Source organism: Prosopis cineraria, unplaced genomic scaffold (assembly GCF_029017545.1).
Source record: "Prosopis cineraria cultivar Desert tree isolate PC_DT_omini unplaced genomic scaffold, ASM2901754v1 PC12, whole genome shotgun sequence".
Lineage (NCBI taxonomy): Eukaryota > Viridiplantae > Streptophyta > Magnoliopsida > Fabales > Fabaceae > Prosopis > Prosopis cineraria.
In genome coordinates this window covers 586-24726 of record NW_026555343.1, presented here as the reverse complement: position 1 = coordinate 24726, position 24141 = coordinate 586, and the positions used below count along the sequence as shown (strand labels likewise).

Below are 24141 nucleotides of genomic sequence, written 5' to 3'. Positions count from 1 at the left end.
TTTTAAAGAATTAGATGTTAAAAAATGTAAAAAATTTTAGTGCTTTAAAGTATAATTAATGTGCCTTTTTTTAAAAAAGTATTCATAATAAATAAAGTACTTTATATTTATTTTAAAATAAAGCACCCTATTATATACTTTTTTTAGTGCTACTTATAGGGGGGAGAGAGAGAGAAAATTTTTATCATATTTATATATCACCTTGTTAAATTTTTCATCGTAAATTTCAAAATTTAACTTTTTTTGAATATTGTAGATAGAAAATATATTGTTAGATTATGTATATTGAATAGGAATAAAGTTAATAAATTATTAAAATATGTTGGAAGTACATTATAAATAAGATTAGAGTAATAAAGGTAAATATAAAAATATAGTATTAGTTTGGATTGACTATTTTATTGGAAGACAAGATTTAATTAAAAATACCTTACATTTTTTAAATAAGTTGTGTGAAAATAAAATAAATTATTGTTGATATTTTTATATTCTAATAACTAAAAAAAACTTCTTATATTGTACTAGGAATGAAAAAAATATAATTAAAAGAAGTTCCTAAAGAAATTAAAAATAGAGTTATTTTTAGTTGTCCTTTTTTAAAATAATTAATAAAATTTAACTTTCATTTTTCTCTTGTTTATTTCTTTTAAACAATGTGCATCGTATGAGTCTACAATATAGTTTAACTATAATGTTTCTATTTATAAGAAACAAGTTACACTTATATTTTTTTACCATAAAACTATAGTTATATTTAACTATAACGTTTCTTTTCATAAGTGTATAAAAATAAAACCGGGAAAAATATGTATGCATCTAAGCAAGCAAATTAATTACTAATAAGTCTATTGAACTTATTACTAAAAGGTCATAAGGAGAACTTGGGTCGAAACACAACATATAGGTTATAAATTTATAAATTTGACTTTTTTTGTTTGGTATAAATGATTTTGACTTGTAAATGTTATAGAAGGACTCAACTTCTAATGCACTATATCATTTGCGCACGGGTCAATTAGACTATAACTCATCTTACTGTAATCTTAACTGGCAGTATTTTAATTATGTCACTTCCTTTTTTTTTTTTTTAATCCAAAACACTTTTCCTCCTAAAGAAAAAAAAAAAAAAACCCTCCTCATGCGCAGTAGCCGAGCCATGATCCACATTAATCAGGAACTTGGTTTTCCTTTATGTTTTTCTTTAAAAGAAAAATTACACGTGTCAGGGATTTGTTTCAACTTTCAAGTGTTCAACGATATAACGCTCAATGGCACTGACAGTGTCTAGGACCAGAAGCAAATGACAAAGTTTCCGCTGGCCGTGGCTACTTCCGCCCTTGATTTGAAAGCAATTTGCTCACACAAGGAAACAAACTGCAGAAAACTTGAGCTTCTATTAAACTTGTCCTACATTGAAGCATTCTATTGTCAAATAAGAACAGTTTTAATGAAAATTACTACTGTGACATATAGATTATTACTCTAGGCACTAGGATGCATAATTCTACTCTTCTCAGATTGGAAAAATGTACATCTTTCAGACGGGAAACATTTACATCCTGTAAAACAATAAAATTCCTTGGAACAGACAACCAATTGCACCACCTTTATATTCCGACTTATTTTCCCAGATCACTGCCTTGCTTCATGGTGTCCACTTGCATAGTGGATTGGATTGGACTAACGCCTTTCAGGCTATCTTAAGACTGCAAGGGTACTCAGACTTCTTTGTGTTTTGCCAGAAACGCAATTAAGTTTCCAGGTTCCTTATTGACTGATAAATTTTAGTACCGGTGCATTAAGCTCATAAAATTCTGAGCACCCAGAACACAGGCATCCCCTTGTTGCTTGTTCAGAGCTCGTCCCTAAAATTCCAGAATTTCCAACCTCATACAAGGAGCATATTACTAAGAATATACGTTGCATTCACTCAAGAACTGATCTTCAATGTTAAGAAACTTCTTCCAGTAACTCCTATACTTTGGAATTCCCATATCAAGCCAAGGTTTCATATTACCATTGTAGTGCAGCACCGCAGCTCTCTTGATGGCCTGAGTATCAAACATGTAGTCATGACCCAGTCCTGACAGAACCCATGAATCATCAAGTGGATATATTTTAGCCTCAAAGGTGAGCAAGCTTGCACGCCATACAATAGCTTCTAAGGATCCTTCTTGCAAGCTCAACTACATCGTAATGTAAAGAGTCAGAAAATAGAAATGGCTCAAAATATTCGACACATAAACGTGGCTGGTGAGTTAAAATAATGGCTGCCGAGATGCATTGGCTTATAAATAAAGGAAACACCATACCAATTACTAATTAATTTAACAGAATTTTTTTGGCAATATTATTGTTGAACAAGCATAAAATGATCATCTCACTGCAACAAGCTTCTGTCCCTTTCAAACAATTTCATCAGATAAAAGGAAAAAGAGGGAGAAATAAATCCATGGGGAGGAGAGGGACCATAATATTTTAAGAAAGTGTTGCATGGCTTCTGATGGACTGAGCTACACAGCACTCACCTCTTTCATCACCCTTTTGTAGGTTTGAGTAAGACCAAGCTCTCTCCACCTGCCCAGGTCAATTACATTCAACCCAGACATCCAGGCACAGGAATTTTGATTAAAACCTTTTTCACCAAGATAACTTTTCAGCTGACCCAGCTTTACTGAACAAAATTGCACTGCACCATTAACTTTTCCCCCCATGCTTAGGGTCCACAGGGCTGACAAGTCTTTCTGGACAACAACATCATCATCCAGAACCACTATTTTCTTCAACTTGCTAAATATGTCAGGAAGCAAATAGTGTGAACGAGAAAAAATGGAAATGTATTCTGTTCTAGTTTGACTTGTAGATGAAATATCAGTCTGAATTGAAACACGGAACTCCTCAGGCAAGGATAGATGCTCTGAAGTTTCCTTTCTGGGGTTGTCTAGGTTAAGATTCTCAACATTTAAAACTTGTACAGCAGCTTCCTTATATTTGTTCCTCAAGAACCACAGCTTCATAGCATAGTAATTTTGTCCGTCTGTCAACACATGAAAAACCTGATTCCAACTTTCCTGAAATATTGCATGGCAACAACAAAACGAAATTATTACAACTGCATAAATTTAACCTCTACAACTCCCTGGCCCATAAGAATAGTCATAACATACTTTTGCATGTGTAACAGTGGAGTTGATTACTACCGAAGCTGCAAGAACATTCTTAGAAAAAATAACATAGTGGTGCAACAAAGTATCCACAAACTTTTCTGCATCAGCCTCCTTATCATGAGTAGTTTTGAAATATTCTACGGTTAGTTTCAGCGACAGGCAGTGGAGACTCTTTGGCATGGTCTGAACAGTAAGTTTATAAAGGAATGCACTCTGTTTCATATGGAAATCAGCTTCATCCTCAGTTAAATCAAATATCTGTCTCAATTTCTTGTCAACATTATTGCAATCTACAGGGAATGATTTGGCTCTGGCTATTGTGACTTCTATCTTCTGTAACTTCTTCTCAATCCTGGAAATATATTTGTGATTGCCACGTGAAATTTCTTACAACATTATAGCATTTCAAACAAGAAAAAACAAACAAGATAAAGGAAGGAAATAAAGGCAGGAATGACCAATCTTGAAAGGCAATGATGACAAAATTGGTTTCATGTTTAAGGTAAGAACAATGGAAATGACACAATTAGCCTAGAGATAGAAAAAACTTTGGGGAAATGAATATACAAGACTATGTTTTTACAAGTAACTGATTAGCCAACAATTATCCAAGGAACTATGATGATTAGAAAAAACAAAGTGACTTGTAGTCACTTCAGTTGCTTTAAGATAGGTGTTTGAGGCAAGCAGAGGATAGCAAAATCACCACAATAGGACTTGGGTCAATCGCTATAAATCATTTGAAGGAAATGAGCATTCTAGGGTGCCAGCTAGCTGAAACGCCTATGGAGACTGCCTACAAAGTGAGATTCAAGGAAGCAAGCAATCCTGTTGACATAGAAAGGCACTGAAAATTGGTTGAGAAGTTGATCTATCTCTCATATACATGACACAGCATCGGTTTTCCTTTCAGCATGGTTTTTCAATATATGAACAAGCCAACTAAAAAAACACATGGAAATTGTCTATAAAATCTTGAGATACTTAAAGATGACACCAATAAAGGCATCTATTTGAAGAAAGGAAGTGACAAAGGAGCAGAAATTTACAGAAATACAGATTTCGCTAGATCTATTTTAGACAGAAGATCTACCATAGGATACCTGTGTTTGGGGCTATCTAATCACATGGAATAAGAAACAGTTTGTAGTAGCTGGAACTGCAAAGACAAAATATTGAGCACTATCTCACAACATATGCGAAATACCATGGTTCAAATGACTACTCAAGGAGCTTATAGTTGCATGTTACAATATATAAGGCCTCTTTCAAGAATATTGTCAGTATTAACGTTGTGAAAAATCCTATTCATCAAACTAGATCAAGGAAAAACGAAGATGCTAGTATTATATGTCTTCCTCATATTTCAACTCAACATCATGTGGCAAACATTCTCACTTAAGCATTACCTATAGCGAAGTTTGAAGATTTGAGTAGCAAGCTTGGAATGATAAACATAGACTCTCTAACTTGAGGGAGTGTTGTTAGTCATGTGATATACATATACATATATGGATATATATATTTATATATTTTGAGAGAATCACATCCAAGGACTACTTAAGAAAATTATTCATAGATAAAGACCAATGCGAAATAGATTATTGTTAGAATGGGAACGTGACTATTTTTTTCTCGAATAAGACTTATTGTTAGTTCTTGTATGGAAATAGTTTGCTTGAGTGGTCCTTGGATGTGATTCTCCCTTTTTTTATTACTCACAATATTCTCTTATTAGAGGCAATCTTATTTGAGGCATGATTGAGCATTATCTAGGGGGAGATCAGACATATGTTATAAGTGATTCTGAAAACATTGATCTAGCAGGATGCTACCTTGCTAGTTTACCTAAAGGAAAGAAGAAAGCTCATGTAAGGTTATCATAGCTTACTGTGGGGGGAGATCAGCATCAGTAGTAGATTCACTAAGGACCCGCTCCAGCTCTTGAATGTTCTGTTTCAATTCATGAGACAATTTATCTTGTGTTGGAAGCTTTGCAATGCTAGGATAGTAAGCTCTAGCCACAAATAATTGGTCTTTCAATTTTTTAATGATAACATCATTCATATCTTCTCTATGTTCTTGGCGCCATAAGCAGTAACTCCCAAATGTGAGCTCACATGACTTTCCATTTTCATCAGTAGAGCTTCTTTGGCGGATGACTGCATCTAGGTGACCAACTCTAGATTTCTGCTGCAGAATTTATATCAACTCATGCAACAAGATGAAATAATAAATAAAATAGCATGTAAAGTACGTAGCAAATGACAGTAAATAAATTAGTACATTTGATGTAGGAACCAATTGCAGAGAACCATTAAGTGGCCACTTGAAACCTGAATTGTTTAGAAGCAGAAAAAGGAAATGAGAAGCAAGAAGACATCGTGTGACATTAAAGGGTTAAAACCACCAAGTTGAATCAATAGGATCACCTTTTTCTTGATCATTGCTGGCACCACTTTTGACCGTTTCATTCTTAGATATTCCAGCATAATCCTCTAAAGCATTCTGGCATGCAATTAAAATAATAAAAATATTGCGAATAACTTCAGGAAGCCTGGAATAAGAAGCTTGCAGATAACTTCTAAAGCATTGTGTAATGGACTCTTCCATAAAAGAAGAAAAATTATTAGAGCAGAGAAGATTTACCACTAGAAAAGAATATACGATATCGTCCAAAATGAGAGAAAAAGTGAAGACCAAGCAAACCAAAAAAATGTCACAAAGCTAATCCAATCCCTTCAGTATCTGTATGTCAGAAACAGAGACTCCCCTAAACCACCCATATGAAAAGATTTTTATCCTCCTCGTCATTTGTATCTTTCCTCATACGTTGCATAACACAACTGGCATGTAACCCTCTCCCAGAAAAGAAGAAAAGGGACTTGCTGATCTAAGATCCAAAGGAGCTTTCACAAACAAGACAACAAAAAAGAGAATATATGAGGATGGATATATGAAATTCATTAATCAGTTCACTCTATAGAAACTTCTAAACAAAAACCTCCTTATGTACATAAATCTTATAAGCTTAATATACACTAGAACAAGAAATAACAAACAAATCCTAGGAGATCCTCATTATAGAAGAGACACTCAATGAAGTAACATAAAAACCTTGATTAAGTCATATGGTCGAAAACACCACATAAATAAACCATAATGGTCAATGATCTTCAATTATTTTTATTTTTAATTAAAAGAAGAAATATGAAGAATTTGGGCAAAAGATAATTATTCTATTTACAACTAGGGTATTTATCTAGGTTTAACCACACAGCTCTTTTGGTTAATCCCTAGAATCAAGGTAAAATCAAAGAGATATTTACAAGATCAATTAGAATCTTATCTAATTAATAAGATATAAAAGGAAAGAAATAAGAGTCTAAGATGGTACACTTGTGCTTCTTCAAGCCTAATTATTCTTAAAAACCCTAACATGTTTGGGCTTAACCTAATAGGCCCAAGATGCCACATTCCAACACTCCCCTTTAAGTTGGCGAATACATATTAATCATTCCTAACTTGTCACTTAGTTCTTCAAAATGTTCTCTCGCAAGTGGCTTGGTCATGATGTCGGCAATCTGATCTTTTGAAGGTATAGAGGTCAAGTCAATCACTTTTGTTTCAACTTTCTTAGTTATAAAATGGCGGTCGATCTCCACATGTTTGGTTCTATTGTGATGTATTGGATTATGTGCAATGTTTATTGCTGACATGTTATCACACCATACCTTGTAAGGTCCCTTTATTTCAATGTGTAGCTCCATTAGGAGTCTTATGATCCACATTCCTTAACATATGCCCAGAGCTAGAGATGTGTACTCTGATTTTGCTGAGCTTCTTGAGACCATTAGTTGCTTCTTGCTCCTCCAAGTCACAAGATTGCCCCAAACCAAGGTACAACATCCAGTAGTAGAGCGTCTATTAACTACAGAGCCACCCCAATCTGCATCAGTGCAGACTTCTCCATTCTTCTTGTTTCCTTTGTTAAAGAACAGTGCTTTTCCAGGAGTCTTCTTTAAGTATCTTAGAATCCTGAAAGCTGCTTCCATGTGCTCTTTACGTGGGTCATTTGAGAATTGACTGACCACACCAACTGCAAAACTGATGTCTGGCCTCGTGTGGGATAAATAGATGAGTTTTCCCACTAGTCTTTGGTGCCTCCCTTTGTCTACAGATGATCCTTCTTTTCCTTTCTTTCTTCTCAAGTTCTTTTTGTATACCCATAGGTTTTGACCCTAACAACCCTATTTCCATCAATAAATCAAGTGTATATTTCCTTTGTGAGATGCTGATCCCCTTTTCTGATCTTGCTACTTTAAGACCCAAGAAGTATCTTAGGTTTCTAAGGTCTTTAACTTCAAATTCCTTGGCTATATTTGCCTTGAATTTTTCAATCTCTTCTAAGTCGTTTCTTGTCAATACAGTATCATCTACGTACACAATTAGGATAGCAACTTTATCACAGTTATGTTTCACAAACAAAGTATGATCCAATTGACACTGGGTATAATCATACTGTTTGACTGCTCGTGTAAAACGTCCAAACCAAGCTTGAGGGGATTGTTTTAAGCCATACAAAGATTTTTGCAATTTACAACCCTGTCTAGGTCTTCCACTTCACTTTAGCCTAGGTGGTAATTTCATGTAAACTTTCACCTCTAAGTCACCATTTAAGAATTCATTTTTCACATCTAGTTGTAGTAACGGCCAATCAAGGTTTGCAGCTAGTGATAAAAGAACCTTAATGGTGTTGAACATGGCAGCTGGAGCAAATGTCTCTTGGTAATCTATGCCTCGAGTTTGGGTGTATCCTTTAGCCACAAGTCTTGCTTTGTACTTGTTGATAGTCCTATTAGGGTTGTATTTGATGGTGAACTAGTTTTCCCTTTAGGTAGATTGGTGACACTCCAGGTTTGATTCTTTTTAATGCCTGCAACTCCTCTTGTATTGCTGCTGTCTATTTAGGATCTTCTTTTGCTTCCTCAAAGGTTTCTAGCATTTTCTCATTGGTCACGTTAACCACAAAGGATTTTGTAGGACGAAAGAGTTTCTTATAAGAAACGTACTTACAAATAGGATGTTGGGTGCATGTTCGTTTGCCTTTCCTTAAGGCAATTGGCCAACATAAGTCCTCAAAACTTGCCTCCGGTTTAGATTCTTGGACTTGCATAGGAATAGTTTGGTCACTACTTTCACTCACATTATGTTTAGTGCCCTTGTTTCGCCTAGATTGTGATTGGTCCTCCAATATAGTGCCCTTATTTCACCTGATGTAAGGTTCTTTCTCCTGCATACTAGATTGTTCCACCCTTCTCTTGTTAGTACCAGAATTGTCTAGATTTTCTTTTTCTGTATTGCCAAAATTTTCCAGAATATCTTCCTCTATACTAGGTTCAGATGAGGTGATATTAGGTTCAGAGGGTACAATTTGAGGTGATTAAGGGTCATTTGATATTGTAGGAAGAGGAGGTGCAGACTCAAGAGGGGGTTTAGCTGGCATTTCGGACCTGCTAGATTCAGTACTGGGACTGCCAGAGGCAGGTTTATCAGAATTTCTATTTTGAAAACAAATTAACTATTCATTATTGGTCTCACTCTCCCCCTGAATGGGTAATTTTTGAAAAAAATGGTTGATCTTCACAAAACCGAGCATTCATAGTGATATAAAATTTACAAGTGGAAGGTGAATAACACTTATAACCTTGTTGAGAGGCTGCATACCCCAAAAAAACGCATTTGATAGCTCTTGGGTCCAATTTTCCTTCATGCTCATCATACACAAAAATGGTGCAGCCAAAAATTCTGAGATATGTTTAGCAATAGGTGAGTGTTTTGAAAAACTTCTTGAAAACTTTGTACAGGGGTTTGAAATTTTAAAATTCTTGAGGGCATTCTAGTTATTAAATATGTTGCAGTTAAAACAGCTTCACCCCAAAACATTTTTGGAACATTATTGGTAAGCATTAAAGCCCTTGAAACTTCTAAAAGGTGTTTGTTTTTCCTTTCAGCTATGCCATTTTATTGTGGAGTGTTAACACAAGAGCTTTGATGATGAATCCCTTTTTCAAACAAGTATTTTAGAAAGGCTGTACTAGTGTACTCACGGCCATTATCACTTCTCAATATTTGAATTGAAGATTTAAATTGATTTTGTACAAAAACATGAAAGCGTTGAAAAATATCAAGTGCTTCAGATTTGTTTTTCATCAAAAATACCCAAGTTAGGTGAGTGTGATCATCAATTAAAGTGATAAACCATCTAGCATTATTTGCAGTTGAAATTCTAGAAGGTCCCCAAATGTCACTATGTATCAAAGCAAAAGGTTAGGATGGTTTATAAGGATGAGGTAAATACTAGTTTCGGACTTGTTTGGCAAAGTAGCAAAAATCACAGTGGAAAGAGGAGGGATTTATTTTATTAAAAAAATCTAGAAATAACAATTTCATATAATTGAGACTTGGGTGGCCTAACCTATAATGCCACAACATCAACTCATTATCTGATGAAGTAGAGCAGGCAACAACATTTGTTACTTTATTTCTCTCTCCCCTTCCTCTCAAGTAGTAGAGACCATCCCATTCTTTAGCATTGCCAATCATCCTTTCTGAAGTCAAATCATGAAAAATACAATGAGTGTCAAAGAATGTAGCACTACAACCGAGTTCCTTAGAAATTTGTTTCACTGAAACCAAATTGCATTCAATTTCAGGCACATATAATACATTTTCTAGTTTAATATCCTGTGAAATTATCACAGTTCCAGCCCCTTCAACCTTAGCATACATCCCATTAGCAACTTTGATATGAGGATATGCAGATTCAGTTTTAAACTCATTGAATAATTCCTTAAAACCAGTAATGTGATGAGTGGCACCAGAGTCGACTATCCAAATGTTCTTGGATGTTGTATGGGTGCTAAGTGCAGCTATGAGAGACATACCTGCTTGTGCCAGAGTAACGGATGGGTTAGAATTCTTATTGGATTAAGGAGGAACTTCATGCTTTTCTAAAAGTCTCTTGAGTATTGTGATTTCCTCTTGAATTAATGGCTGTTTTTCAGATGTAGGACTAGCATATAGTCCTTGAGCTTCACCTCTGCCTTTCTGCTTATGGAGGTTGGGCGGTTTCCCATGAAGTTTCTAGCATTTATCCTTAGTGTGACCACTCTTGTTGCAGTGATCACACCAAAGTAAAGAGCGTTTACCCTTGGCTATCATATTAGTACTAGGAGTAGAGGAATAATTAAGGTTTATACCTTGCACTAATTTTTTTCGACTTTCCTCAAATTTTATGTTGTTGACAGTATCTTCAAGGGAAGGTAAAGGTTTCTACCCCATGATCCTCCCCCTTACATCTTCATATTTGTCATTCAACCCCAAGAGAAATTCATATGTGTGTTCCTGTTCTACAATCTGACGGTAGAGTGTTGCATCAGCATGACTGGTCCATTGATAGACTTCATAGAGATCTATTTGCTGCCAGATTCGTATAAGGGCGCTATAAAATTGAGTGATGATTTATCTCCTTGCCTTAGGTCTTTCAGGGCCTGTTTCAGTTGAAACACTGCTGCTGGGTTCTCCTTGACAGCATACGTGCGTTTCAATGAGTCCCATATCTCCTGTGCTGTTGAGGCAAGCATGTAGTTGCTGCTAACTTCCATATTCATGGAGTTCACAAGCTAACACTTTACCATATTATTTTTTTGATATCCACGTGCAGTAGGTAGGATTGCCTGATTCTGGTTCTTTTGCTTCTCCAGTCAGGTACTTTTCCTTTCCTTTCCTTTCCTTTCCCTCGGATGAACATCAGAATATTGCGGGACCATAGTAGGTAGTTGTTTTCGGTCAATTTGTGAGTGACCATAACATGTGGGAAGCCATCACTACTTGTCATGGCTTGCTGTTTTGAAACTGATGCACCTTCTGTGTGCAATATCTTGGAAGATGAAGATTCATCCACAGTGTGAACTCTCACACTATCGAATTGCATTTGCCCAGGAAGTCAAGAGCCAAATGCTCTGATACCATGAAGAATTTGGGCAAAAGATAATTATTCTATTTACAACTAGGGTATTTTGCTAGGTTTAACCACATAGCTCTTTCGATTAATCCCTAAAATCAAGGTAAAATCAAAGAGATATTTACAAGACAGCAGACTTGTGCTTCTTCAACCCTAATTATTCTTAAACCCTAACATGTTTGGGCTTAACCTAATAGGCCCAAGATGTCGCATTCCAACAAAATATAATTAGAGAAGAAAGAGACAAATTTTCTAATTTGCATCTATGATAATTATATGCATGCAAAATTATATTTTTATGACATTCTCTATCACCTGAAGACAATACTGGTCAAGGAAAATAACAAGAAACAACTTATATGCAGCTCCTTACATATCAGATTCTCCAACCAAAATGTGGTAATTATATGCTATTCTAATAATAACAAGACAAAGCATATGATTTCACAAATAAACTATACAATTATCATGTTGTTATTAAAAAGTATACACTTATTACACTTTTATCATATCATAGAACATAATAAGAGTATTATATGCAAACAATATCATATTTTTATGACAACATCTATCACCTAATGGCAACATATTGATCAAGAATAAATAACAAAAAGAAATAACTTACATGCAGCTCGTTATGTCTTTGCTATCAGGTTTTCCAATAAAAAAATGACAAGAATACACTATTCCAATAATAACATGACAGAGTGTATGATTTCCCAAATAAACTATACCCAAGTGTAGTTCATAACTAAATCTCTGAAGTCTATATTTCATTAGAAGACATCTGAAAATAGAGGAAGGCAGTCATAGTAACATCCATGCATCCAGCCTTGAGATATGGCAGTTTAGAGAGGTGGCTTATATAATCCCATAAAAATCCTTAAACTTACTGCCTTGGAAGGATTGTCACCAAGAAAAAAAAAAATGGCAACTAAAGAGCATGCAGCAAATTGCACACTGCAACTGATGGTAAAGGCAGTAGACTATCCTCATCCAAAAGCTAGCAGATAGATCTTGGGTTTTTGTTTTATTCTTTTGGTAGCATGTGATAACAGATGGGTTAAATTTCTTTTCCTTTCATATAATAGTTTAAACTCCAAGGCAAAGGTTCTATGGGGACCTAGGTTGTATGAAATGCCTAAGTCTCACATTAAGTATAATGGGATGGTTTATGAGGTATTTAAATGGGTTGGTTCTTTTACTTCAATAGTTAACATATGGGAAAAGGTTTCCCTTCCCACTTGAGTACCTTTCAGTTGGTATTAGTACATATGCTCAACAGTTTCAAAAAGGGTCTAGAAGGGTTCTAACTGACCAAAAAGTTTTGACCAACAAGGAAGTTGAGTAAATTATCACCAAGTGAATTGTCAAAAATTGCAACCCTCAAGACATCAACTCTTTAATGGAGGCCAATTGACATGGATATAGGTAATATGGGATGCCTAAGTCTAAAATAGAGTACAACAATAACAACAACAATGGATAAGGTCGGCTATATGGATTGCATAACCCATTGTGCTTTATCATTAATGGAAGTTAATGTGATTAGGCTGGCTTGGGCCTAGCCCGTACTCTAGTTTATTTCATTTAATCAAAATAATTTTGTCATCATTAGTTTCAATTGTTTAGGATTTATATTGATATGATTAGGTTTTATCGTGATTCCTTATAACCTTGCCGCTGCCTATGTATGTATCCTTCACCTAATGAAATAAAATTGAAGTAAAGCATTATTTTCCTCTGCCATAATATGGTATCAAAGCTGTAGCTTTGTTTCTTGGACGCTGTGCACTTCCTCTTGTGCATGTGAGTGGACGACCTCTAATAGCACTCTCCCTCCACATTTTGACTCACCATGGTTGACTCTCTCCTATGATTTGCAAGATACCAAGCCATCACTGTAGAGATAAAGACACATGACTCCGTGTTACACATTAAGCTGATCCATCAAACTCCTCTACTCATCCTCAAGGTTCAGGTTCGTCACACCACTCAAGGGATCTTTCCAATCTCATCACAAGCCACAAACTTAATGGTCCTAATCCTTTTGAATGTTCATTCATGGTCGTGAGAGGACTACATCGATGGCTGAGGTACTCAACCTACAACGACTGATGCAAAATGCCGAACATGGAGGGCTGAAAATAATCAGGTTATGTCATGGTTAATTAACTCCATGACTCTGGAAACTGGAAAGAATTTTATGCTTTACAAAACAACTCTTGAGATTTGGGAGGCTGCTCAAGAACTCTACTCCTTTGCCTTTAACTATGACTATTATAGCCTGCTACAATAACCTTACTCAACTCTTGTAACAGGTTGATTTGTATGAAGTCCACATATGGTCTTGCTCTATAGATGCTCAATATTATCTCCATTTAGTTGTGACTGAGCGAGTATATAAGTTTCTTCTTAGCCTAAGTCTTTCTCAACTCCCTACTATCCGAGAAGTTCTTTTCGCCATTAAGTGGGAGGAGAGTCGTAAGTGAGTCTTTGATGGTTATTTTGCTCTTATTATTGGTGAATCATTTGCTACAGTGGCTATGGGTGATAATCATTTAAAGAAAGGTGATAGGCCATTTTGTGATCATTTTAATAAACCTAGTCATATTCACGATAAGTGCTGAAAAATTCATGGGCACCTTCAAAATGACAAAAACAAGGGTCATAAGGATGGTCAAGAAAGTAGAGGTTATGTAGCACAAGGTGAGGAACCTTCTTCTCTTGACTATTCTCAATTGAAGGATCAAGTAGATCAACTCCATAGTCTTTTAAGTCAGTTTGACCCTAACAAACCACCAAAAAATGAGTACTGCTACTGGATTAGCGGCCACAAAATTAGGTAAAATTTTTGTTGCTTGTTCCACTATTCGACATTCTTCTGATATGTGGATTGTGGACTCGGGAGCCACTGATCATATGACATAACCTTGATTGAAACACATTTCAATATCAAAATTAAAACTTTGCACACAAACAATGCAAAAGAATATTTCAACCTCTCATTCATTAAATATCTCTCCTTACATGGTATCCATCACCAAAGCTCATGCCCTTATACAACCCAACAAAACGGTGTCTTTGAATGAAAGAATCATGATATTATTGATGTCACCCGTGCCCTATTAATAGGTTCTACTACACCAAAGACTTTTTGGGGTGATGCTATCCTCACTTCAGTTTACGTTATAAATCATTACAACAACAATAACAAGCCTTATTCTACTACGGGGTTTACCTTATAAATCGTTCTCCTTAAAAAATTCTCAACTTCAAAACTCCCATTCAGACTTTACTTGACCACTTTCCTTCTAGCAACCTCTTCAATCCTCTTCCTTTAAAGGCATTTGGATGGGTTGCCTATGTTAACCACTCACATTCCTCTAAGCTTGTTGCTCATGCCCTTAAATGTGTGTTCCTAGGCTACTCTTCCTTTCAAAAAAGGTATAAGTGTTACCATCCTCCTACTCACAAGTATTTCTACTCCAAAGATGTCACTTTTGATGAACCCCAACCTTTTTACTCCAAAATGCCCATTCAAGGGGAGAGAGAGGATATGCATAATGAATGGCCATTAACCCATTAATGTTCAACTCACCTAAATCCAACCTTCATATTTCCAGGCCTTGGCTGAACTTGATGATCCACTAGACCAATCCCAAACTCAGCTTGACCCTCCACATAACCATCATGATTGTGGTACAAGTGATATGGGACAACTAGGGGAACAAACTAGATCTAATCAAATCAACCCAGCAATGCAGCATACAAATTCCGAACTTGCAATAGTAGCCAATCAGCAACAAAATGTGGAAGGAAAAGGTACATCACACCAATCATCTACCTCAACCTCAAATCCTCAATCAAATGATCTTGAATGGCCTATAGCATTGCAAAATTTTTTTATGCCTTGTGTGCCAAACTAGGACCCTATGTGGCTATGCTTGTTGTCAATGCTAAAGAATCTATCCGCTCAACTTGTTTTGCACCTCTTGGTATTTGTGATGTCTAAGACAACCATTTTTGCCTCTGTTCCTAGCAACAGACTAAGAATTGTTGTCACAAACTCAACGTTGCACTTCGTTTGATCACAATCCATTCACTCATAGTTGCAGCCCAACCAACCTCTACAGTCTTGCAACACTTTTGCTACTTGTGTTTAAGGTGACGTGTGACTGTTAGCCCTTTAAGCAAATCTCTAGCTTGTAATTACATAGGTCATGCTTACACTTGCTGTCTTCAGCAATAATCTGATAGATAACCCACTCACAATTGCTTTAGCTTGGAAAAATACAAGGTTAGGTGGTGTCTAACTTGGATTACCAACATCAGCTATCCCAAATAGACGAGCACAATATTCTCAACCATGCAATCATAGGCCAAGCGCTAAAATACAACGCAAAAACAAAAAAAGATAGTGTGAGAGATCTAGAAGTTGACCAAATAGAATGGGATAACGAGGGGAAGAAAAAATGGGGACAAGTTGTTGGCTAAAGTTACCACATATGCTTGAAATAGAAGATTAGGAGTATGTCTTATCCTCCATTCTTAAAATCCTATCTTTCCTATAATAAGCAGCACCTCTAAAAATAATATAATAAGAAAGATTTTGGCTATCTACATTACCTCTGCCACATTACTCTTGGATAATCTATAGGCTTAAAATAATGTAAAAGATTTTAAAAATATAGAATCTTTGTTCTTTGTTTCATATTCTTATAGGATCTCTATCATCAAATTACAACGGAAACCATGATTTCTGCTGAAGAAGCTACAAGATCTTTGATCAAAACCCAATCTATAGCCCTAGCCCAAGCATTTGATTCAAAACCTTCATAAAAATAAATGAAAAGGTGGAACACAGATCTATTTTCCTAAGCCCTCTCTGACCTCAAAACCAACATTCACATTTAACATCCATAATCACAAGGAAAGGGACTCAAAAAGACAACCTGAAATCCATCTTCACTATCTATCGCTAAAATCTATTCTAGCAAGAACCTTATCTAGAAAGCTACAACTCACACTGACACATGCTTTTTCAAAGTCCAGTTTAAAAACTATACTATGGCCTTCTTGTCTGTCCATGCATTCACAACCTCATTCATCACTATAGCAACAACCAAAATTTTAGAGAAGCCTACCATGTCTATAGGTAAATGGAAGAGAGAAACAGAAAGTGAGGAAGAAACATGTAATCACACTTTGACTAAGCTAGCTCAATTGCCTTCCCATAATTGTTTGGTACTATAAAGATTGACAAGTGCTGTGATTGCATCACCGGAAATTAAATCACAATACCCTTCAATGCGGGCAAAGAGCAAGGTTTTGTTCCTTGCTAGCAGCTAATTACATAAATGGAAGAGAGAAATAGAAAGTGAGGAAGAAACATGTAGGTTGATGAACACTTATGATGCTACATCTCAATTCACACTAGATATTTGGGAAGAATAATACCATTATATTTTCCATCAATAAACAAATAATCACCCATTAATTATAACAGATGCCAACAATCTTCTTGCTTTGGATTGAATTTTATTTATTTTGTTCTAATATACATAAGTTGCAAAGCTATGATTCATTAAGTATTCTAAGATAATTCCTTCTATATTTTCTTTCCAATTGTCCTAGCAACAAAATGTCCTTCTTGAAGAGTTCCTCAAAAAGCCAAAAGTTTCCTCTTATGCCAGGTCCTCTATTTGAACAATGGTACTGATACGTTACAAGTTTGCAGGATTGACAATTCTTTGTCTCTGTTGGCCAAAAGACAATGCTTAGTCTCTTGGTAATTGTGTCATGTGCTGAATCTAACTTGGAATAAAATCTCATTTATTATAACATCACCTGATAAGTCGTTACATCCACACTATAAAATATTTTGTGTGCATCGGAAATCTTTAGTGTTTCCTTAGCACCTGAATCAATGTCTTTTTTTATCAAGTTCTGAGGTTATGGCAAGAGCAAAGGCCAATTTCTTATATAAAATCTTGTCCTTGCTGTCGCTGAGAGAAAATTGCTTTTTAAATCAACCTATATAGGGATCAAAGAGCCCTTTTTAATATTATCAATGTCTTTCTTCGAATATTTCATTAATTAATAAAGGAAATCTAAACAGAAGACGCTTACAAGGATCCACTGGAGGTAGGACAAGTGGTTAATATCAATGTATTACTTTACTCAAGCAGAGATGGGTTGACTGCTCATCAATAACACTGTACAAGTATTACCTATATATTTAATTCATCAAATAGAAATAAAAGAACTAAACATCAGAGAATTATGCAGAGAACCTTTGGAATTGTTGATTCAAACTTTTTCATCAGCTCTTCAACATGGGTTGACCGTTCTCCCTGCAAAAGGGGGAAAAAAAACCTTGATTTGAGGCTATTGGGAGATAACATACTGGCTTAGGAGTATTAATTTGCATCCCGTCAGGCTCATGCACCTGCACTGCATTAATTTTATACTTCACAGCAAGTGTGATAAAAAGATTGATCTTTGAACACCATTATTCTTCAGGCTCATGCACCAGCAATGCATTAATTTTATACTTCACAGGAAGTACAATCAAAAGATTGAATTTTAAGCCCCATTATTCTTCACTTTGAGAAATATAATAGTGCATACTAATTAAACTATTTGCTAAAATTTTTTAACAACCTTAAAGTTTAAGCATTGGATTATCTAAGACCCGCTATAATATATAGTGGTACATGCAGCAGAAGTTTTCTGGAAAAAATAAAGAACCTCTGTGTGTGTGTGTGTGTATTAAAAAAAGAAAAAGAATACCTCAGACTGATTCGGCATGTTCTTGATACTGGATCTATCATATCCTCCAAGTCCATCACGATTCTGATAAATAAATAAATAAGAAAATAAACAAATGTAGAAAAGAAGACCCGGGGGGACATCAGCGGTATTAACAGATAGGCACGCGGAACGGAAAGTTTAAACAGATTCAGAGATATGTTTGAATGCTTACTGAAGGAGAACTTTGTCGTTCATATATATATCCTGCACAGTGGAAATTAAATCTTGAGAGTGGGGAAAATTTAACAAAAATAAGGCGGCCTCATTGACCCTAACATCGCATCTTTTTTTTTTTTTTTCTTTGGGAGGCATGGGATGGAATTTCAGAGCAATGAAACTTTATTTAGGCAACAGGAACAGAAATATACAAGTCGATCTGAGTTATACTGCCTTCCTAACAACGTATGATATTGGTACATAGAAGGAAACAAACGCACATTGCTTCGACGTATTTTTCCTTTTGTTTTTCCGACTAAAGTTTGGCAGGAAGTTAAGTCCGATGCAGATCAGAGATCATATCCACGATTTCTTAATTATGATTTCATATCAATTGAAACGTCGGGAAAAGATTACCCGCAATATAGAAGAGCATTGCAAATCAAAAGAAAGCATTCTCTGGTTAGGTAGAACTACAGGAAGAAACCCAGAGACATTAATGAACAATAACGAGAAAACAGATCTAGAAGATTTCAAAAGCTAGCAAAAGCAACTAAAGAGAGTTCATCGGCAGAGTACCAGCAGACTGAAAGCCGTTGTGCAGGCCAAGCAAAAACACGAGAGGAACAAGCATGGAAAGGATAACCAGACCCAGTACCCCAATTACCAGTCCTTTCCATCGTCTTTTCGAAGGGAAGGCATATGAAGGAACTCCACCCAGACCACCAGTACCCGCCCCAGAAGCGCTCTTCATCTTCCTCTCTGGTTCTCTCCCTGCTTCGCCGAGCCTTGCTTTCGCTTTGGGTTAACTTTAATAATTAATTACTTCTGGATGCCGTTTTTCCCCCTCACAAGTTTTTAGTTTTTGGTTTGTTTTATTATTAAAAAACTTTTGTTTACTTACATCTTTATAAAATATTTAATACATGGCACATTTTTATTATTAATATTCCTTTCACCTCTCGTGATCTCGTCAACTTACGGTCTGCCTATCGAGCATAACAATACATGCTACAAATTTTTTGAGAAGATTCAAGCCAAAACAAAATTATACTTTGGGGGTAGATCACTTCAACACTTTACTGAGCATCCCAATGAAGGATTACCGGTCAAATTTATCACCATACATAGTCACCGTATGTAATATCTTGAAGTTTAACTCCCCAATTTAAATAAATTAATTGAGAGTGATTTGGTAAAATTGGGTTAGATGATGGATAGAAAGAGCTAATGAGCATATTGGATTGTAGTTGCAACTTTAAGATTGGCTCCAGAGCAAAGTTAGGCCTTAAAAGAGAAAGAAAACTTTGAATATCAATTGTTGTGCTACGCACCATGTGTTGCTCGCACTGTTATGCATCACTTGAAAGAAGAGAATTTCCCTTCTATGCCATCCGCCGTAGTACATGTGTGTGTGCCACGACGTATGGTTTGTATTTTAAATAAGAAAGAGCGCAAGATAGTTTAAAAAATAGAAGAGGAAGAAAATGAAGAGCACATTTTGTGCTCTGTGAGGACTTCAGGATTCAAGGTGTTGGGAGTATTTTTTGGAATTTGTAAACACTAAAGATAAGCTATCTAAGCTCCTCTCTTCCTTTCTCCTTCTCTTTTAAGAGTTTTTAAATTAGAGTTTTGTAGTGGGAGATGGATTTTCAAATTTATAGGGCTATGAGTTGGAATCTATTAACTTAAATAGAGTTTATGAGAGTAGTTTGAGTTAACTAAATTTAAGTTTGTAACATCCCAATTTAAATTTTTAATAGTTAATTTTTGATAAATAGAAATTTAAAAAAAATATTTAGAGGTAAGCAAATTAGTAGGAGATGATTATTAAATCTAATTTAGGATATAATTCTAAATTAAAATTTAAAAAAAATTTAATTTAAAAAAAATTAAAATTAATTAAAAAAAATAATAAAAAAATATTATTAAATTATTATTATAATAAAAAAAAGAAAGGGTATTTAAAAAAAAGGAAGAAGAAGAAGAAAACGAGTTTTGCTTTCGGCGTTTACGCGTTCCATCATTACATATAATAATAATAAAAAAAAAAAGAAAGAAAGAAACAAGAGAGAGAAAAGAATAAAAAAAATGTGTGGGACCCACTGAATTTTTATAAAAACTCACCCGTTTCCTTTCCTTTCTTCATTCTTCGTGTGCGTGAGCTGAGACTGAAAGAGCGTCTAGTTTCACCGGTGCGGGAGATCTGAGTTTTTAAGGTAAGAGTTTTTAATAGGATATTTAGGGTGTGATTTTAAGCTTTTTAAGACTAAGTAAGTGTTCTAAAATTTTTTCTTAGTCATCCTTCTTCTTTGGTTTCTGATTTTATAGTGGTAGAAAATTTAAGATCTGGAAGATGGATGAATTTATGTTGAATAAATATGGTTTTTGAGGTTGTTAGTAGTATAATAAATAAATATTCTAGAGTATAAATTTATTAGTAATCTTTGAATTTGTGGCTTATGGATCAAATTCTAGATTAGATCTGAAAATATATGTTGATTTATTGAGGTTTAGATGATTATTTGGGATGAGAAATGAATTATTATGGCTATAGGATTATGATTCTACGCTAGAGACTTAATTTTTAATTTTTGAGTATTTTAGGTACGAATTTATGAAATAAAAAGAAAATTTTGATAATAAAAATTAGTTTAGAAGTTGATTTTTAGATTATTAATGTTTATTGATAATTAAAAGAGGAGTTAAAAATTTTACTTAATAGTATTGACTCTAGATTTGTATTAAGATCAAGATTAAAAATTATGTTATATTTTTAATTCTATTATTAAAATTATTTTATTAGTTTCAAAAAAATTGAAACCACTATTTATAAATAATATGTTATTTGTAGATTGTATTACTGGTGAAGATTGTGGTGAGAGAGAAATTTTAAGGAATAATTTATTGAAAAAGCCACGAGGTAACCATGCTTTTAATTTATGATTAGTGTTACTTCATGTTAATTGGGTGATTATTGAGAAAATTATGAATTTTTTTATATTGTATATTGTGCAATATTATTATGAATTTGTTTGATTATTGTGGGAGGTGTTGGGAGACTTGCCATTGTTGTTGTATTTATGTGCCACGTGGTACACCCCTATTGGAGCTCAATAGGTGGCTTGTAAGGGCTCGGGCTAATTTACCTTTGGCCGGGTAATTTAGCACCGAGTGAGGGCTACGGCTCGAGGTTAATAGAGGGATATAAGGATGGTTGTTTGTGTATATTGTAATATTTCTTATATTTGTTGGAATTATATTATTTTTAACTCTCACTTAGTAAGCACACACTTAACTGTTTGCATACACTATCATAAATTGGCTTTGGTTACTGGAACTTTTGAGTCTCATTATGTGGTTAACAATTTTTAGGAGAAGAGCCACGAGTGACACGTGGAGGAGTCCCAGAGGCTTAGTGGTATAGATCCACTGTCTCTTTTGGGTATTTAATTTATGATTTATAATGTGTTATATTGTCAATATTAGGGCTTTTTGTTTATTGTCAATTATATGAATATATAAATGTAATCATGCCTTTCAAACTATTTCTATTTTTGGTATAATTTGGATGACTGTAATTTTAATATTTGATTTACTTTGGATTAGTTAAAATGGCATGATTATAAGGCCAAATAACTGGCTTGTGTTGAAAATTTAATAAATTGCTTATTTTACTTGTTGGGAGTATAAGGATGGACAAATGTGATTTAGCCTAATGGCATGTGGGAGGTAAAAATTTATCTGAAATGTTATAGTGTGTGAGTTGAAGCCAATTATAAAATATTTTATATTGAAATTATTGATATAAAAATGTGTTGGGTGGCTGTAACCCAATTATGGTTGAGTTAAATTATTAAAAAAAAAAATTTGGTGTGTTACACATTTTGATGATTTTGAGCATCTATGAGAGTAGGCTCTCTGAAATGAATGAATTTATGCCCTAAAAGTGTCATTAATGAGGGAGTTGACTTCATTATGGGTTAATTTTAGATGTAGCCATTAGGGGTTAACAAACTCAATGGTTATGGTTGAAATGCAAAAGGATAGGAATTTGGGTTGATGAAATGTTGACTAAAGGGTTGTATTTTCATTAAATGGTGAGCAAAGTGTTTAATAGAGTTAAAGTGAACTAAAGAGGGCCAATAAACCGAATTGATAAGCTTGAATACAAGAGATAGAGGCTTCAGGTATTTAAAGTGTTGGGTTAGTGAGTTAAATTTGTGTCAATAGTGATATTAATGGTTATGGGTATGATTAATTGTAAATAAATCATTCCATGCACAATTCAGCTTGAGAACTAGCCTTGGAAGCAATTTTGTTTGAGGCACAAACCTTTAACTTTTTAAAGGTTTGAGATAATTGGGAGAAATATAAGTTTATGCATTTATTTGTTAATTAATTGTGAATTAAATGTATGTGTTTTGAACATGTGAAATTAAATTGTATAAGGGTTGTGATAACATAAATTTTTAGAAAAATGATGATTTGGCTTGATTATGATTGTGATGGTGAAATATTTATATATGTTGTAGTTTAGCAAGAATTATCAATTCCATGTAATGCTAGACTAATGTGAAATGTATAAATGTAACGTGAATGCAAGGGGAAGCAATGCGTATGCTTGTGTGCTTATATGAGATAATTGAGATATATGTAGTTGAAAATAAGCTTAATGTGATGGCAAATGTTTAAATCTGATGAGATGATGATTGTGAAATGTGAGATGATGCTTGTGATTTTAGCTTATTGCATGCTAGTGCCTATTAAGCACCTTAATGTGATTTATAACATGCTATATGTGTAAGCATGAATTATTGTAGAATCATATTGACAGAAATTCACCTAAGGAGGGGAGTAAGTAAATGTATGCGATATGGCTACCTTTCAATAATTGAAGGTTAGCCTTTGTTCTATTATTTGTCAAGAGACTATCTTATTATTTATTGAGAGACTCAAAACCTAAACCCAAAACCTCAATCTCAAAAGCCTAAACCTAAAAATCCAATTGCAAAACTTCAATCCTAAACCTTCAATCTCAAAACCCCAAACCCTAAGCCTAAAATTGCAAACCCAAAACTACAGTCTCAAAATCTCAATGCTAATATCCCAATCTCAAAACCCTAAACCCAAAAAACCTAATTGCAAAACCCTAATCCCAAAACCCCAATCTCTAAGCTCTAAACCCTAAGCCTAAAACCCCAAACTAAAAGCTCTAATTTTAAAACCCTAATGCTAAAACCTCAATCTCAAAATATTAATGCCAAAACCCCAACCCTAAATCCTAAGCCCAAAACCCAAACCTAAAATCCTAATGCTAAAACCCTAATGCCTAAACCCAATCTCAAAACCTTACACCCAAAACACCAAACACTTAGGGTTTAGGGTTTAGAGTTTAGTGTTTTAGGATTTAGGGCTTATGATTTAGGGTTTAGGGTTGATGGTTGAGGGTTTAGGGTTTGGGGTTTAGGGTTTGGGGTTCGGGGCTGAGGGTTTAGGGTTTAGGATTTTTGGGGTTTAGGGTTTAGGGTTTAGGGTTTGGGGTTTAGGGTTGAGGGTTCGGGGCTGAGGGTTGAGGGTTTAGGGTTGAGGGTTTAGGGTTTAGGGTTTAGGGTTTACTCGGATTAGGGTTTAGGGTTGAGGGTTTAGGGTTGAGGGTTTAGGGTTGAGGTTTAGGGTTGATGGAGGGTTGAGGGTTGAGGGTTTAGGGTTGAGGGTTGAGGGTTGAGGGTTGAGGGTTGAGGGTTGAGGGTTTAGGGTTGAGGGTTGAGGGTTTTAGGGTTTAGGGTTTAGGGTTGAGGGTTGAGGGTTGAGGGTTGAGGGTTAGGGTCTAGGGTTTAGGGTTGAGGGTTGAGGGTTCAGGGTTCAGGGTTCAGGGTTCAGGGTTCAGGGTTGAGGGTTCAGGGTTTAGGGTTGAGGGTTTAGGGTTTAGGGTTGAGGGTTGAGGGTTGAGGGTTGAGGGTTAGGGTCTAGGGT

The 24141-nt window shown here is 35.1% G+C and overlaps 1 protein-coding gene across 2 annotated transcripts; it reads right to left on the bottom strand.

Annotated features, from left to right (window-relative positions):
• Positions 1 to 1375: 1375 nt before the first annotated feature.
• On the bottom strand, positions 1376 to 18977 carry LOC129288986 (probable galacturonosyltransferase 7). 2 transcript variants are annotated; one of them, XM_054925816.1, is made up of 10 exons: positions 18745 to 18977; positions 18182 to 18213; positions 17989 to 18051; positions 17490 to 17549; positions 5600 to 5675; positions 5454 to 5503; positions 5059 to 5360; positions 3168 to 3519; positions 2529 to 3071; positions 1376 to 2186 (listed from the first exon to the last, which is right to left on the bottom strand). In XM_054925816.1, exons 1-10 carry the CDS (start codon positions 18917 to 18919, stop codon positions 1908 to 1910), a joined length of 1932 nt encoding a protein of 643 aa, XP_054781791.1. In that variant the 5' UTR covers positions 18920 to 18977; the 3' UTR covers positions 1376 to 1907. The 2 variants fall into 2 exon arrangements, with proteins under 2 accessions (XP_054781791.1, XP_054781792.1); XM_054925817.1 differs by having other exon boundaries at positions 5059 to 5357; positions 18745 to 18976.
• Between the last annotated feature and the right edge of the window lie 5164 nt (positions 18978 to 24141).

Bases quoted from the DNA above. Each gene is read 5' to 3' on its own strand.
- LOC129288986 (XM_054925816.1), bottom strand. From the start codon at position 18,919: ATGAAGAGCGCTTCTGGGGCGGGTACTGGTGGTCTGGGTGGAGTTCCT. The intron at 18,052-18,181 runs GTAAGCATTCAA...TTTATTTATCAG, and splicing joins AACGACAAAGTTCTCCTTCA to AATCGTGATGGACTTGGAGG. The intron at 5,361-5,453 runs GTACTAATTTAT...TAAATTCTGCAG, and splicing joins AATTGGTTCCTACATCAAAT to CAGAAATCTAGAGTTGGTCA.